Here is a 17,622-nt window from a genome sequence, read left to right as displayed (position 1 = left end):
GCACGCTTAGGGAAGACACAACCTATGAATCTCTGGGGACCTTGGACAAAACTCTTAGGTTCTATGAGCATACATTCCTGACCTGTAAAATACGCACATTGAACTACATGCTGTCCAGAGCCCTGCCATGATGGTATTGATTCTCTTCCACTGTAGGCCATGTTGGGTCGAAACAACGGGGAGTCTTCCAGAAAGAAGGATGAAGAGGAAGTTCAGAGCAGACACCGGTTAATCCCCCTGGGCAGAAAAATTTACGAATTCTACAATGCACCCATAGTGAAGTTCTGGTTCTACACTGTAAGCATCTCCCTTTTTCTTCTTCATAATGGGTAGCCACAAAGAGCCAATGTCAATTTCACGTGCACCTTTGTGGTTTCCTCTATGAGTCATAATATAAGGATCACACAGGCAGGGAGGAAAGCTTTTCCCAAGAGTTCTGTAAGATGTGTGGAGTTTGTGAGGCGGCTTCTCCAGCTTCTGCATTTCTCCTCCTTGCAGAAAATAAAGGAAATGGGAAAAGTGAGAACTCACAGAAATAGAGGTGGGATGAGTATGAGTCTAGTCTAGCAGGAAAATAGATGTCATTTTATAAAACACTTCTGTGTTCTGGATGGATGCATGCTGGTTCAGAGTTGCCCATTTTAGACACCCATCCTGGGTGTGGGGAACATTTGAAGGGTAAGGGCTGAGCAGAGTGTTCAAAGTAACACCACTAAAGGTGGGTAGCCTACGTGTGTAACTACTCCCAATCTGCTAGTGTCATCAAACAGCCTTTCTTGTTCAGAACGATGAAACAACATGCCAACCAAAGCAGTAAAATTACTCAAAGTAACTATAATCACGGTGAAGATTGTTTCGTGCACACCCTGCAAATATTTTGTGCCCACAAGACGAAAGCTAGTCCCTGAAATAACCTCTTGAGATGATACAAATGGCTGGGCTGTTGGTTTTCTACTTCTGTTTTTCATGATATTTTAAGCTGAAGGTGAGCTGCACCCAGGTCATCTCTCATTCTCTCCAGTCGCAGCGGCCCTGTGCCAGATGAGGGACAGGTGTCCGTATTTTTGGCCTTTCTCACAACCAGCTACACACCAGGCACTTGAGTCAGCAAAGGAAAATCCTAGTCTGAGGCCAAGATGACTCAAATGACCAGATAAGGTGTTTTGTGCGTGTGTGTGGCCCTGTATGCTGACACTTACCGCTGGCTTTCAGTGAGGCTTTCTCAGCCTCAGCACTGTGGACATGGGGCACAGAAGAATTCTTTGCTGAGAAGCACTGTCCTGTGTACTGTAGCATGTCCAGCCGCACCCCTGGCCTCAGTCCACTAGACGCCAGTAGCACTCCCCAGCCCCCAAGTGTGACAAGCACAATGTCTCTGGACATCGCCACATGTCCCTTTATGGGCTTCCATTGCTAGCTGAAAACTACTGGTTGTTTTGTTTTGTTTTTTTAATTTTTGTCACGTTTATTTATCTTTGAGAGAGACAGAGAGAGCACAATCAGGAGGAGCAGAGAGAGAGGGAGACACAGAATCCAAAACAGGCTCCAGGCTCCAAGCTGTCAGCACAGAGCCCGATGCGGGGCTCGAGCCCACAAACCGTGAGATCATGACCTGAGCCGAAGTGGGTTGCCCAACTGACTGAGCCCCCCAGGCGCCCCTGAAAACTACTATTTTAAAGTATGTTCTTAAAAGAGGAGAGAGTCAAAATACAAATATTTGATTTTTTTTAGTGAAGTAAAAATCCAGGCTTCTGAATATTAAAAATAGCAAATAATTTGGGGCGACTGGGTGGCTTAGTCGGTTAAGCGTCCGACTTTCGCTTAGGTCATGATCTCGCAGTTCGTGGGTTTGAGCCCCACGTCGGGCTCTGTGCTGATAGCCAGCTCAGAGCCTGAAGCCAGTTTCAGAGTCTGTATCTCCCTCTCTCTCTGACCCTCCCCTGCTCACGTTGTCTCTCTCTCTCTCCTAGAAATAAATAAAAAATATTTTAAAAATAATAATAAAAAATTTTTAAAAATAGCAAATAATTCTCCCCTGAAAAAATTAGGACACGCAACAATAATTTCCATTTATATATTTTAGGCAGATATAAACTTTACCTTGCAGTAAAGAACTTGGTGATGACAAGCATGGACTTTGGGGTAAGACAGGCTGAGTAGAGATCCTTTCTGGACCCCTGAGTATTATTGTGTGACCTCAAACAAGTTATTTTAGCACTTAGTGCAAGATTCCTTCAGATAGGGATAATAATAGTACCTACTGTGTAGGGTTTTGTAAAGATTAAATGTGTTAAAATATGTAAAGCACTGAGAACAGTGCTTGGAATGTGTAAGCACAATATAAATGTAACTGTTTTAATTCCTAGGCTAGTCACATTGCATGGCAATAGTCCGTGTTTTTATTCACCCATCCAATCAATAATGATAATATCATTTTTTGAACACCTACTGTGAGGCACTCTTATAAATTCTTTTTTTTAATTTTTTAAATGTTTTATTTATTTCTGAGAGAGAGAGAGCGCGCGAGCATGAGCAGGGGAGGGTCAGAGAGAGAGGGAGACACAGAATCTGAAACAAGCTCCAGGCTCTGAGCTGGCTGTCAGCACAGAGCCCGACACGCGGCTCGAATCCACGAACCGCGAGATCATGACCTAAGCCGAAGTTGGACGCTTAACCGACTAAGCCACCCAGGCGCCCCATAAATTCTTTACATATATTCCCTAATCTAACAGTTTTGTCAAGAAAATAATGTTACCAAGAAAAAGATACTTTTACTACATTTTATACCCATTTCTGTCCTTCCTCTTATGCCAGGCTGCCTCAATTGTCCCAGCCTAGAAAAGGGCTTGGCAAACTATATTCCCACAGGTCAAATCCAGTCCCAAATCCAGGCCTATTATTGTGGACTGTGAGCTAAGAATGGTGTGTACATTTTTAAAACTGAAATAAAGGAAGAATACTTTATGATACATGAAAATTATATGAAACTCACACTTCAGTGTCCATAAATAAAGTTTTATTGGAACACAACCAAACTCATTTGTTTACCTATATTCTGGCTGCTTTCATGCCTAACAGCTGTTGAGTCAATTCCTTGCTATAGAAAGACTGTCAGGCCCGGAAAGCCTTAAAAATTAACTCTGTGGTCCTTTACAGAAGAAGTTTGCTAACTCCTGATCTAGAGCATAAAAGAACCAACAGAAGTAATAGTATCAAGAATTATCTATCACCTTTATAAATACAAGACTCATTTGTCTAATCTTTCTAAGACATCTCTCTCTTTTTTAATAAACACTGCCCCAGATAGAAGGCTGAGATTTTAGCCCAGTATTTTTTCCAAACTTCTATGATGATAAAGAATTTTGATAGAAATGCAAACCATGGCCCCATCACAGACCCACTAAATCGAATCTCCAAGTTGTTGCTGAAGAGGCTGTATGTTTCACAAGCTCCTCAAGGGAGTCTTGTGGTCCAGGAAGCCTGGGCCGCCCTCTGTATCATATGCAGGTGGGGAAGCTGCTTCTGAGAAGTGGAGCCTGTGGGTCCAGCTCCCTCCTGCACGGCTGATTGTAGACTCAGCAGACCCATTGGACCGGATGCCCCGTCATGTTGTTACTGTTCACATGACTTTCAGGAATCCTTATCTATTTATTTACAAAGCCCAGACCTCAAGGAAGCGCATGGAGATGGGGAGTGCCAGATTTTTAAATCCCCTCCCCAGAGATGCTTAACTGTAAAATTCAGCTTTAGATCAAAGGTCCCATTTGCTTTCGGTTGTGTTCCTTCCTGTAAGAGTATTTCCCACCCTGATTGCCAAAAATATCTCCTTCTGCATACACTCCCAAGTTTCTGAAAGATGGGACACACTTCATTTCCACGTCAGCTCACTTCCACATCTTAGCAAGTTTCCAGAAGACCAGGTTGGGTCCTCCTCTGTTCCAAGAAGAAAGGAGGCAGGGACCCAGCTGGCTCACAGACCTGGTACGTCATGAAAGCCATTTCAAGTGCCCAGCTAGGGAGGATGCCACTGCAAGACGCCTCTTATAAAAGAGGAACCAAGTCAGAGGGCAAGGGATGTGCTCTGGACTTCTCCAGCACTGACAGACTCTTTCCTCTGTTTGAGCATCACTGTGCCCCCTCCCCTCTCCAGGGGCAGCAGGAGAAAGCCCACCAGAGGTCCACGCAACCTGAAGCAGGCTCTGGTGCTTGCATAGTTTGGGACTTGAGCATCTTGGTTAATAGGAAATGTATAAAAAGAATATATAAGCAAACACAATACAAATCCTTATAGGATGCTTGCTGACTTAAGTGGGGATCATGAGGTTATGTTTCTGTTCAAAGCTTTGACATTCCACACTCAACTTGTTAAAGCCTACAGAATATATGTGTGTAGACACACACACACACACACGCACACCATTCAAGCATGCCATGTTAAGGTAGTCTGCAGTAAGACCCGCTGAATGCTGGTGAGCTCTAAGATAGGTTGCTTCTTTGCCTCCAGTCCTCTGTTGTGCCATTTAAACATGTTTAAAGCCATATTTTGGGAAGTCTGTATTTTGAGAGTTGTCCCAAAATGTTATATTATAGCTTGAACATGGAAAGAAAAGCGTTATAGAGCAACTGGATTTAAAGAGTAGGCTGAGGGGCATCTGAGTGGCTCAATGGGCTGAATGCCAACTCATGGTTTTGGCTCAGGTCATGATCCCAGGGTTGTGAGATTAAGCCCTGTGTTGGGCTCTGTGTTGGGCCTGGAGCCTGCTTAAGATTCTCTCTCTTTCTCTCCCCCTGTCCCTCCCGCATTCCCTCACTCTCAAAAAAAAAATAATAATAATAATAAATAACAGGCTGATCATGGAAGAAGCATAAATAATAAGAAAGGCAACTTAAAAAGGGAGAGGTATGGCTAGTTAACTGGATCAAAAGGAAACAAAGACTGAGGTAAGAGGAGACAAGGAATGGAAGTTTCTTGAAAAAAGAAGCAAATAATAACATTAGCCACCATTCATTGGGCCTCTATACTATTGGGAACTAGATACAGGGGCGCCTGTGTGACTCGGTTAAGCATCTAACTCCGGCTCAGGTCATGAACTCACAGTTCATGAGTTCAAGTCATGCATCTGGCTCTCTGCTGTCAGTGCAAAGGCCACTTCAGATACTCTCTCTCCCTCTCTCTCTGCCCCTCCCCCACCTCTCTCTCTCAAAAATTAAAAAAAAAAAAAAACATTTTTTTAAAAGGGGATGGGGCACTTGGGTGACTCAGTCGGTTTGAGTGTCCAGCTTCAGCTCAGGTCATGATCTCACGGTTTGTGGGTTCGAGCCCCGCGTTGGTCTCTGTGCTGACAGCTCAGAGCCTGGAGCCTGTTTCAGATTCTGTGTCTCCCTCTCTCTGCCTCTCCACCACTTGCACTCTGTCTCACACTGTCTCTCAAAAATAAATAAATGTTTAAAATGTTTTTTAAATAAAAAAATAAATAAATAAAAGGGAGAGAGAGACATACTCTCCCCCTACCCCAACCCCCCCCCCTCCCCAGCCCTCCCAAAAGCTCTGTAAGGTCAGTAGCCATCATCTCCATTTCACAGGAGGGAGGCCCAGGCAGGTGCAGCGATTTACACAAAATGATACAACTTGGAAATACTCAAGCTGGGATTTAAATCCAAGTTTCACTGACTGCGTCTGCATTCCTTCTGCCAAACAAACACGCTAGCCCTGTGTTCGGATGACAGAGGCAGGTTGGAAGAGATGCTTAAATACTAAAATGGAGAGGTTCTGGAAGAACTGCGTGGGTGTCCCTGGGCCTACGTGTGACAAGAGAAGAGAGTTCTTTGGAATGTGTCACAATGAATTGGGTAAAATAATAAAATCCAGAGCAGTCAGAGAGACTGACTGGAAGCAATGAAATATGATCCAACAAACAAAAGGAAGCAACCAGAAAGAAGGATTTCAGGCCAGAAGGAGGCTGAGAATATGTTTTGGAGTGTCGCTGTGTCTTGTGAAATATGGTAGCTCACAGGGACCTGAGGGTGGATGCCCGTGTATAATGGTAAACAGGAACCGTATGAACCAAATTACATGTTAAACAGCATCCCATGTGATTTCAAGTAGAGCAGACCCATCAGGTGAGGTTTCCACAGTGTGCTAGCAACCCCGAGGGGAGAAGCGGGGGCTGAGGCGGGGATTAAAGTGACAGTCCCTGGGGGACACCTGGGTGGCTCGGTCAGTTAAGGGTCCGACTTCAGCTCAGGTCATGATCTCATGGTTCGTGGGTTCGAGCCCCACGTCAGGCTCTGTGCTGACAGCCTGGAGCCTGTTTCAGATTCTGTCTCCCTAGCCCTCAAAAAAAAAAAAAAAAAAAAAAAAATTAAAAATTGTTTTAAAGTGATAGTCCCTGAGGGGGTGGGTGTACAAGAGCACATCCCTCAGGTGTCAGGTGGAGAAGGACCCCCCCCAGGCCCTCCAGCTCCTCCCTGGCTGCCCTCATGCTCCCGCACCTGATCTCACTGAACCCTGATATATGTTCACTGTGCAAGAGCCGAGAAATTATACGGTTGTGTCTGTAAAGGCATCAACGTCATAGGGTCTTTAAAAATACCTTTGGGTCTATTCAGAATCTATGTATTCATTTTATTTAGAAAAAGGAAAGAAAGGAAGAAAGACAGTGAGCGGCCCCATTAGCAGAGAAAGCAACATTTCTCGAGCTCGGTGGGGCTCCTGTGCCCTTTTCCATCTCGAAGCCAGGCTGTACCTTTCCGCCCCCTGCTAAGGTGCCTGCAGGGCTCCAGGGACACACGGGTCTCTAAGGCCTCTGCCCTTCTGCCCACACTGTGTCCTGTTCTTTGCTCTGTGGGCTCTGAAGAGTGTAGACAGGAACCAACCCACTCTGAGCTCCTGCTCACAGCCCTGGGGCTCCCACACCAGCGGGCGCCTTACTCTGCTTCAAGCGTTGCCTGGAGAAGGCTGGGCTTATATGCCATTTCCCCAAGGGGGAGTTCTTCTCCAGAGGTTCCACACCCCCCCACTCCCCCCACAAGAACTCCACACACTCCTCTGGGCACAACCGGGTCCTCCAGTGGCAGTCACTAAACCCGAGCCCCAAGGGGTTTTCACCGGACACCCAGCACCTCCAGCCAGTGCTCTCAGGATTCAGCCTCTGGTGCCAGAGCCCCATGAAGATTATACCCCACTCCAAGCTCCGCAGACCCATTGCCTTGTATAAATTGCTTTATCTTCTCTTGTCTTCTTTCAAAGAAGCAGAAACCAGGGAGGAATATCCCAACTTGGATAGGGTGGGAAGGTGTTGCAATGGAAAATGGAATAAAATCCTCCCAGGGCACTGCCAAGCCAAGCACATTAAGGTAGAAAGAGATAAAAAGAAGACGTTAACTCGGAAAACAATTCAAGTGGGACTTTGAGATAAGGTCCAGGCTTTTTTAATGTTGGTTTGACCAGTGTACAAATGCGCCTTCCTGTGCTTCCTACAGACATTTCATCCACCTGGCATTCATCAGGCACAAATCCACCGTGTGCCCTAGTTCAAGAGGCACTTGAACTTGAGGCTGGGGGTGCCTGGGTGGCTCAGTCGGTTGAGTGTCTGACACTTGATTTCAGCTCAGGTTGTGATTTTGCAGTCGTGGGATTGAGCCCCACATTGGGCTCTGTGCTGAGCATGGAGCTTATTTGGGATTCTCTCTCCTGTCTCTGCCCAGCCCCTGCTCATTTTCTATCTCTCCCCCAAAATAAATAAGTAAGCTTAAAAAAAAAAAGAAAAAAAAGAACCTCAGGCTCATGCATGAGCAAGAATAGCCCTGACAGAAGAGGTTCCCTTTTTAGCCATAAAGACACAAGAAACTAGGTAATTGCAAAACAAAAAAGCTGCATCATGACACAGAAGTAAAGGCAAAGTATTGGACCCAAGGACAGATATAAGGATCAAAAGGAAGATAGAATAACACATTATTTCAAATATTACGGTCTCTCTCTTTTTTTTTTTAATTCTTTGAATAGTCTAAAGCCTGGAAGTTCATTCTGCTGTGAATTCTGAGTCCTGCTTGCTGACCTTGGCTCTGTGCTACCATGAAGTGGCCTTGCCCAAGGGCAGGGCTCCCGGGTCTCTGTAGCCAGAGCTCTGTATTGTGTTTCCTTACAGCTGGCGTACATCGGATATTTGATGCTCTTCAACTATATCGTGTTAGTGAAGATGGAGCGCTGGCCTTCCACGCAGGAATGGATCGTCATTTCCTATATATTCACCCTGGGAATAGAAAAGATGAGAGAGGTAACTGCTTTCACAAAGGAGAACACAGGAAAGACAGTGGCGGGTTACCTTTGTGAGTGGAAGGAAGGGGGGGCTAGGGATCCAAATGAAGCCAGAAACGGTTTTTTCTCTATGCTGCACAGAAATAACGGACTTGGTCTCGAGGGCCACGTGCAAACCTGGGGAGGCGTCATAGTGTGTTTTTTAGGGTTGCCCCTTCATGCCTGCCTAGAGTTTGCTCTAGCTTTTGCCGACAGATCTCTCGCCCAAGAAACTCTCCAGTTGTCCTTGACATTGTTTACACGTCTCTTTCCTCGTCCCCTATAAACATGAGTTTTCAAATTTTCCCACTTTTCTGCTTTTAACTCCCATTGAAACCCTTCACTCTGGGTCTCTTTGGATACTGTCATCCAATACCTATGGTTCTCCAGATGCATTTCAGCAGCTGTAGAAGGAACTATACTTCTATTCATTAATTTATCCTCCGGTTTATTCCTTCCCACCGTTTATTATGCACCAGCCTCTCCACCAGCCCTAGGCATCCCTGAGGTGGACTGAACATATTTGTTGTCCTTCAGGTTGAGGGTGTGGGCCCCTCTCTACTCCCCACATCCCCATAGGAGCCATCATAACCCCACCCCCATATGACTTGCTTGAAGTTCAAAGCCAGCATGGGAGCCTTCAGATTTGGAGCAGCTAAAATGAACGTGGTCAAGCAAACGTCCACCAGAGGGCTCTGCAACTCTGCTCTATGCGCTCCGCAAACGCAGTCCCTAGGCTGTAGGGAAGGCAGGCTGGTGTGATGATTCTTCTGCATTTCCCCCTGAACTACGGTCAGCAAGACAAATCTTTTCTGGAAGAATTACTCGCCGTCAAGTCCACTGCACTTTCAGGAGCTCTCCAACAATCCGTCTCACTCTGCTATAGTAAGTGGGAAAATATATTGGGATCCATACAAAAATGGATTCCTACAAATCCACAAATTCCCCCCTGCCTTCATTACTGTCAGGTTAAAATACCCTTCGTATTGTAGGTTTTAGTTCTACATTGTTCTCTTTCGGAGAAAAGGATGCAGCATCTTTTAGATGCCGTCATTTGGGGATGACATTTTTAAAAGTCTCTTAAAATATACTCAGAGCCCTTCTTTTGGGTTTTAAACTGCTTCAGGGACACTTAAATTAAAATCAGCATGCCCCCATGCTGAGGGTTTGGAGGTGTGCGCTAGTCCCATTTTATAAAAGGCTGGATTTTTTTTTTTTTTTTTTTTTTTAATAATGGATGCCCTGCCTGGCCTTGTTCTAACTAGTCGTCAACTGTTTGGCCTCCCCGTTCACAATGCCTCCTACTTCCTGAGCACGGCTGTGGATTTCCCACTGGTAAACTGAAAAACTAATAAATTTGCGGTGGCCTTTGTGTAGCGCTCTGACACCCGCTACCGCTACGGGCTCCGGAGCTGCTCAGTGCCAGCTCCCCTCCCGTGACTTAACGCCCAGATGCATATTCCTTCCCCATGATAAGCAGAAAAGGGAAAGGCTCAGGCGGGGAGACTGGAATCTCTCCAGGGACGAGACTGGAAGAAGACAGGGAGCAGCCTGTACTCCGCGGACTGTTCTGGAAGAGGCTGCCAAGCAGGCGGGCTGCCAGGAACCTCCCGGCCTGGATATCCATTTCTCCTGAGGCGGCATGGACTGTGGCCCGGGCTCTGCAGGCTCGGGTCAGCAGGGGGTCAGCAGGGGGTCATCCCAGGAGTACTGGCTCCCACCCTCGCCAGCCTGGCGCGGCCGCCTCCCCGCCCCGCGTCCCGGCCCACTGAAGCGGCTGAACAGCGCAGGGGCCGCGGACCCCGCGGGTGCCGCCTCCGCGTTGGCCCCCGGGGCGCAGCCACGCAAAATCCTGGACACGTGGAAAAGTCCGTAGGCTTCCCGGCCTTCAGGGATATACAAGCAGGGCTTTGTGGTTTCACAAGCGGCCCTCCCATTCCCAGCACCACATACTTCCGCGCGCCGTCACCAAAACAAGCCGCGGGGATCCCTCGAGCGCCCGGAACTGTTTACAACGCGCGTGGGCGGACGTTCTCCCGCCCGGACCCCCCTCCCAGCAACCCCGCGGGGGCGAGGCCGGGCCGCGGCGCGAGGCCACGCCCCCCCGCGGCCACGCCCCCTCCGAGCTGGCGGTTCCGGCTGGCCCAGAACCGGGAGAAGAAGCTTTAGGGTCGGGGTACCTGCGTTCCTGCTTCACCGCGGCGTCTCAGCCTTGATCCCTTTTTTATGTTGAGATTTCACAGAACTATTTCCACAGTTTAAAAACTGCTGCTGTCAACCTCTGTTGTTGACCAGTTGTAGGAAAGTGCAGACGCCGGGTTAGAAAAACTCCCAGGCACTTCCCATCGCCCCTGCTCGCACACAGGGAGTTATACCTAGTAAAGATGGAGCCACGGAGCCGTGTGAGAAACCACCAGGGCGACGGCAGGCTCGGGAATCCCTGGTGGGGAGCACAGTGGTTCTCGCAACCTGTGGACCCCAGCTTGCCCGGGGAACCGGTTAGAAACGGAAACTCTTGAGCCCCACGCCGGCCATTAGTGAGGCAGAGGCTCCAGGCCTAGGGGGCAGCCATCAGTGTTTTCGCCAACCCTCCAGGTGATTCTGAGGCTTGCTCAAGTTTCAGAAGCCCTGGCCTACCGTTTAGCAATGCAGCGCTGCGAAGGAGGAAGAATGAGGCCACCGGCTGGCTCTGGCATCTCCCTGAGCATTCCCAGCCCTTGGCCTGACGTACTAAGACCTCCTTGAGAGACTCTTGAATGCTGACAAAAACTGAGGACTGATGGATGTGGGGGGGGAGGGGGGGATGGGCATGGAGGAGGGCACTTGTGGGGATGAGCCCTGAGTGTTATGTGGAAACTAATTTGACAATAAACTATTTGTAAAAAAAAAAAAAAAAAAAAAGACCTCCCTCCTTAAATATTTCAGGTCACGGTAAGCCATTAAAGGGGACGAAAGGATTCAAAGAAATAGCTGCAGATTAGGCCTGTCCCCTGTCTTTGCTTTCCTCTCCTTTGAGAGGAGATTCCGAGTTGAAAAAGCGGTGGGTGGTGGCTGGGCGAGATGGTAGTCTCAGGGCAAACTCAAAGGATTCATGAAGGTAGCCCAGCTCTGCAGCCTCACTAGGCCAGCCTCCCTGGCCCCTCACATCCGGGGACAAGCTGTAGTGTTGGACCACTGGGACCCACTATCCAACTGTGCCGTTCGCAGAGCCTCTGTGTGGCAGCAAGAAGGTCCCTCTAGATTTGAGGTAAGTCAGAGCCCTCCCCAGCAGCTAAGGATATGTAGCAGTCAGTCAACAAATATTTAATTGAGAATCTATTATGTAACAGGCTCTGGGGGGAAAAAAGCTATGCCTCAGAATTTACAGTCTAGGGGAGATAATAGATAGTTAGGCAAACAGAATATATCTACATGCAACAGAAGTTAACTTCATATAGTGATAAAATCTTCAAAACACAAGATAGGATAATATTTTAGCAAGTGACAGGGATGGGAGCCCCCTATAGGTAGGATTGTCAAAGAAGGTCTTCCTAAGAAAGGGAAATTAGAGCAGAGACCTTGAGGATGAGGAGGAGCAACACGTAACAATCTGGGAGAAGAAAATGCCCAACAGAAAAGAACAGTGCAGATGTCCCGAGCATATAATGGACTGCTATGTCTGTAGTTGTGAAATTGGGACAATGTGGTGGGATGTAAAATGAAGCCACTGTAAGGAGTTTGGATCTTTCTGTGTACTGGGAGCCATCAGGAGATTTAAACATTCACTTATCACAATTTGCTTTAGTTTTTGTTGTTCACACATCTCTCAGATTGCTGTCTTTTTTAGATTGTGGTGTAATTTACTTGTAAGAAAATGAACTCATAGGGTCCAGCTTGATGAGTTTCTGTTTATCCACACAACTGTGTGTAATCACCACCCAGATCATGGCTTCAGTTTTTAAAGACCATTCTGCATGCTACTTAGAGAATGGATTGAGGGAGAGCAGACGACAATGGTGGGAAGAATGCCAGTTAGAAGGCTGTTGGGATCATCTAGGTGATGTGATAGGACTTACAATACAATGGCAACAGTGGGTGGTGGTGAATAGTGGTTGCTTGCATAAGATTATATTTAGAAATAGAGGTGATATTGATGCAGGTTATATGGATGTAAGGAGAAGAATGAAGGAGCCCTCCCTGGTGGTCTGAGTAACTCTATATGGTGACACTCCACTGAGATGGAGCAGGATTTCAGAGATTTACAGTGTAGTAGGAATCTGTCATTTTATAGCAAACCCTAATGGATATCTTAGGATTGTAAGGCAACCCAAAGGATCAAACTTCTTGCTTCTATTTGCCCCTGGAATGCTTGTATCTGCTTTGCCTGAGCTTAGCTCAGTAGTATATTCATAGCATGCAAATCTTCAAGGAGACATAGGTAAACAAAAGAAGCTACTGAGGTCACCTAACAGACCCAGCATTTTCCAACCTGACGGAAAATATAGCCTGACATCAGACCTAACCCTGCCCTCCTTTCCTGCCTTTTAGATCCTGATGTCGGAGCCAGGGAAGTTACTACAGAAAGTGAAGGTGTGGCTTCAGGAGTACTGGAATGTCACAGACCTAATTGCCATCCTTTTGTTCTCTGTGGGAATGATCCTTCGTCTCCAAGACCAGCCCTTCAGGAGTGATGGGAGGGTCATCTATTGTGTGAACATCATTTATTGGTACATCCGTCTCTTAGACATCTTCGGCGTGAACAAGTATTTGGGCCCATATGTAATGATGATTGGAAAAATGGTAAGCAGGGTTCTCTGATTCTATGTTATAAATTTGCAGAGGAGGAACGGCAGTAATAAATAGGAAGAGGAAAATCATTCATTTGGGCCTGCTGTGATGGTCTGAGATGGCCCTGGGGGTGTTTTGGTTTTTAATGCCTTTTGAGTGTTTGGGATTTGGACTACATCTATATACATCACTGGAAAATTAACCATCCCTCATCCGTTTACTTACTGAAAAACATACACAGATCACCTCGTTTGTGCTAAGCACTGGAGAAGGAGTTGCGTATTTAAAGATACTCGTTCCATGAGATTGAAGATGAGAGAGACGTAACTACCGTACAGTGTGCAAATACTGTCAGCGAGATGTGTATAAAGTATAAAGAGGCATAGAAAAGACAACGTAGACAGCTTCATGTGGAGGTTACATTTTAGCCGCATCTTGGAGGAAGAGTGGGTCTCCAACTCTAAATCTTTAAAAGATTTTTAGATTTTAACATTTCTTCTTTCTTCTTAATAAAGTCTTTGAAAAATGTCTTTCCCTACACAAAGGGAAGGACATACAGTCTATTTTAGTTGAGTTAGGTTGCATTTTATTTGGATGTTAAGTTCTATCCATATATCAAGTATATTGTTACAATACTGGAAAATGGAGAGTTAAAAACTGGGTTCCAGAATGACACACCTACTCATTTTTTAAAAAAGAATCCCAAGGGGTGCCTGGGTGGCTCAATCAGTTAAGCGTCTGACTTTGGCTCAGGTCATGATCTCATGGTTTTATGAGTTTGAGCCCCACGTCAGGCTCTGTGCTGACAGCTCAGAGCCTGGATCCTGCTTCGGATTCTGTGTCTCCCTCTCCTTCTGCCTCTCCCGCAGCTTGTACTCTCTCTTTCTTGAAAATAAATAAACATTTTTTAAAAACTTAAATAAATAAAAAAGAATCCCAAGTGGCAAACTAATATGCTTTCCCACGGATGGCTGTAGATTTGGTCCTTGACCGATCTGGTTCCCAGCCTCTCTCCGTAGAGGCTCAGCCCTAGGAGGACAGCACCTAGAGGTGTACAAATAAATCAACTCCTGTACCAGACTCATTAGAAGAAAAATCAGAGCCCGCTGCCCAGAACCTGGGGGCTTCTTATCAGTTACCCCACTTTTCAAAGTGTGACCCTTACTTCACCTTCACAGGGCATATGTGGGAAAGCCAAATCCCTCCATCCTACCCTCGTAATCGCCTCTTCCTGGAAAACCTCAGTGCTAATAACCTCCACTCTACTTCCACTTGTGAGCTGTCAAAAATTAACAAGTGGTCAATAGGTGTCCTTTATCACCCTCCCTCAAATTCCACTATATACACTATCGCTCTGACCTTTCAGCCGGTAAATCCGTATTTATCATTATTATTAGTGTGTGGGTACATGTGTCACTCTACTGAAACGAATCTTAAATAACCAAGACTCTTCCTCCAGAAGCACTGGGAAACACATGTAGAGAGAAGGAAAATTTGAATCCAAAAGGTAGGAGTTATGAGACCTTGAGAAATGTATTTAACCTCCTTAAGACCCAGATTGCTCATTTAAAGTAATTATAATAAATGCAAGGTTATATCTTGCAAGGCTTTTATGATGATTAGAAATAACACATGCTAAATAGCTGAAAGGGTTTGGCTCTTAGCAGGTAGTTGATATATTGCATCTGTTATGTTTATGTGTGCCTTATGTTTGTTAAAGCACAATAAAAAACGTTGTTGTTTTTTAACAAACAAAAAGGGGGAGCAGCGATGAGATATTGGTGAGCACAGTTATTCTGCTCTATTCCTAACCCTTTTACACAAAAGCTTGAGATTTATAACATCAGTATTGCTTAGGGGAAATATCACCAAGCACATTCTAGAGAGGAAGAACTTGAATTCAACAAGCTTGAATTATGTACCCAAAACTGAATCCCAGTTCAATTGGGATGTTTGACTAGGCGGAAAAAAAACATGTATCTTACTCTGTTGCACAACCTGTTGTATAATCTTCTCTGTACTTTTAGTAATGAATTTGAGACTGTGGTGATGATTCCTATGTCTAAAAGCAGAGAGTCTCAACTTAGACTCATTGGGAGAGATTTAAGAGAAGGATCGGTGGACCCTCCACCCAATTTACATATAACAAATATGTGTGTGGGTATATGAATTTTCTGGACAGGGAAGACAAGCTTCCATGAGATTCTCAAATGTATACTCAAATGGACCCAATGACAGTGAAGAGTTATAATAGCCGCACAATTAGGCCAAGTTTTCTCAACCATGATAGCACTGGTATTTCAGGCTAGATCATTCTTTGTTGTGGGGGCCATGCTGTCCATGACACAATATGTAGCAGCATCCCTGGCTTCTACCACTAATGCCAGTAGTGTAGGCGTGTGCGCACACACACACACACACACACACACACACACACACACTTATGACAACAAAATATCTCCAGACATTGCCATATGTCCCCTGGGGACACAATTGTCCTCTGTTGAGAAGCACCACGGCAGACGATTACGTAATCTGATTGCTTGTTTTTTCTAATTGATCATTGCCTTGTTTTGTTTTATTAAATAAGATCTGAAGTCTCAAACAAACCAGATCGATCACTTTAAAAAGGTTGGATGGCATTTAAATACTTGAGATAGCTAAAGTCACACTAAACCAGCAAGCGTATTTTAAAATCCATGTCTGTCATTTTAATAATGGCATAATTACCCCCAATTTTGTCTAGAATGAAACCTTACTATGGAGCGAGCAAGCAAGATGGACTGCATTTTCTCTGCCTTCCGGCTTATGAATGATTCCACTTACAAGTCAAAAATAAGTAGAAAATGAGTATATTTGGTGGCTTTTGTACTCTTTCATGGGGCTTTTAAGATAATTAGTTAAGTAATTGAGTCTCTGATCCAGAAGGTAGGTAAAATATGCCTATAGAATTTATTAGTGAGCTAGACAGCCTGCTAGGTGAAAAATTTAACAAAATATACCCAGATGTGACTATTCTGAAAGCCCCTCAACATTGCAGAGTCCCTATTCAGTACTAAACAACCAAGTAACTCACTATATCCTGTGGTATAGGGATAGACTTCTTCTAAGATACCTGGGCCCAATACATAGATCAAATATGATTCAGACGCCTGAGTGGCTCAGTTGGCTGAGAGAATGTGACTCTTCATTTTGGCTCAGGTCATGATCCCAGGGGCATGGGATCAAGCCTGCATCAGGCTCTGTGCTGAGTTTGGAGCCTGCTTAGGATTCTCTCTCCCTCTCTCTCTACCCCTTCCTTGCTCTCTCTCTCTCTCTCTCTCGACCAAAAAAATAAAAAAAGTAAGATCCCAACTGATCTTTAAATCCAGGATCACTAACTGGAATCCTGACCCCTTTTCTTCATATTCAGCTTCTCAATACAGTTCTCTAAGCCTAGTACTAAACTCACTTATATAATGCAGAATAAAAACAAGAATAATAATAGCTATCATTTACTCTGTGCCACATACCATGTCAGACATATCATCACTACAACCCCATGAAATGGGTTTTAGTGTCTTTGTTTAGCAGTTGAATAACCGGAAACCAGACAAAGAACAAAGGCAGGATACCAGCTCTTATCCAGTCAGACTTCACAACCTGACCTTCCACTTCTAATAATAGCAATGCATTAACATTTTCTGAGATCTACCCACATTGTTTCACATATTATTTCATTAAACCCTTATAAAATGAATATGCATGGGATTGTCATTATTATCCCCATTTTGAAAATTAAAAACAACAACAACAAGATTGAGCAACTTGCACATGACCACCTAAGCTATTTTTACTAACAGAGGCAAGATGAAAGCCCAGGTGGTCTAACACCCAAAACATGTGTGTAACTACCACCATATGTACTCACCTGTATAGAACACAACCTACAGATATTTACAAGAGTAAGACAGAATCAGCTCCCTTAATGTTGAGCCAACTGGAAAATGTAGCTATAAAAACAAAGTACCCAGCCCTGTTTTTTACTAGTAATGTTCTATTTCTGCATTCCACTCTATCAGATTTCAGTATTTGTGTGGAGAACTTTTTTGAAATAGATGAAGTTGAGTGGGAAGAATGTTTCTTGTCTTTTGATTGTTTTGGCCCTTCGGGTTGGTGGCATAGTCAATCTGAATGAAAATAGTCCTGAGAAATTAAATTAGAATAGTTGCTGTGTGTACTGGCTGTGTCTCCTTGGGTCAGACTAGCTCCTAAATTTCATGAGCACACACCTTCCTCTCTTCACCCATAGTGGAGCCATCAGTGTTTTTTCATTGATAGAACTTTCAGTAAATAAATGTTGAAATAATTTTACAAAATAGAAGATGGGAAACAGGCCTGTGTTTCCTATAAAACTTTCAACACAGCTGGCTTGTTCACTTTTAAGAGAGTCCTGAGGCTACTAAGCTGTGTAACAAATAACTAATTAAGTAGCATATATTTTTAAAAAACAGTGAACAAATATGAATGAATGTCAAGTTTTGAGAGATTCTTATTTAGTTTCAAAGTCAGATGGTACT

At 44.9% G+C, this 17,622-nt stretch overlaps 1 protein-coding gene across 1 annotated transcript in view; it reads left to right on the top strand.

Moving 5' to 3' along the window:
* LOC120221662 (transient receptor potential cation channel subfamily M member 3) overlaps positions 1-17,622 on the top strand; it is a 129,465-nt gene that overhangs the window by 62,340 nt on the left and 49,503 nt on the right. Inside the window, exons 10-12 of the mRNA XM_039219178.1 lie at positions 157-297; positions 8,148-8,276; positions 12,824-13,075. Coding sequence (XP_039075109.1) covers positions 157-297; positions 8,148-8,276; positions 12,824-13,075 — 522 coding nt within the window. The remainder of the gene's footprint in view (positions 1-156; positions 298-8,147; positions 8,277-12,823; positions 13,076-17,622) is intronic.

The sequence above is a fragment of the Hyaena hyaena genome, unplaced genomic scaffold (assembly GCF_003009895.1).
Source record: "Hyaena hyaena isolate Hyena2069 unplaced genomic scaffold, ASM300989v1 scaffold_799, whole genome shotgun sequence".
Taxonomy (NCBI): Eukaryota; Metazoa; Chordata; class Mammalia; order Carnivora; family Hyaenidae; genus Hyaena; species Hyaena hyaena.
Note: the sequence above shows the minus strand (reverse complement) of the source record. Positions and strands in the feature narration are given on the sequence as shown.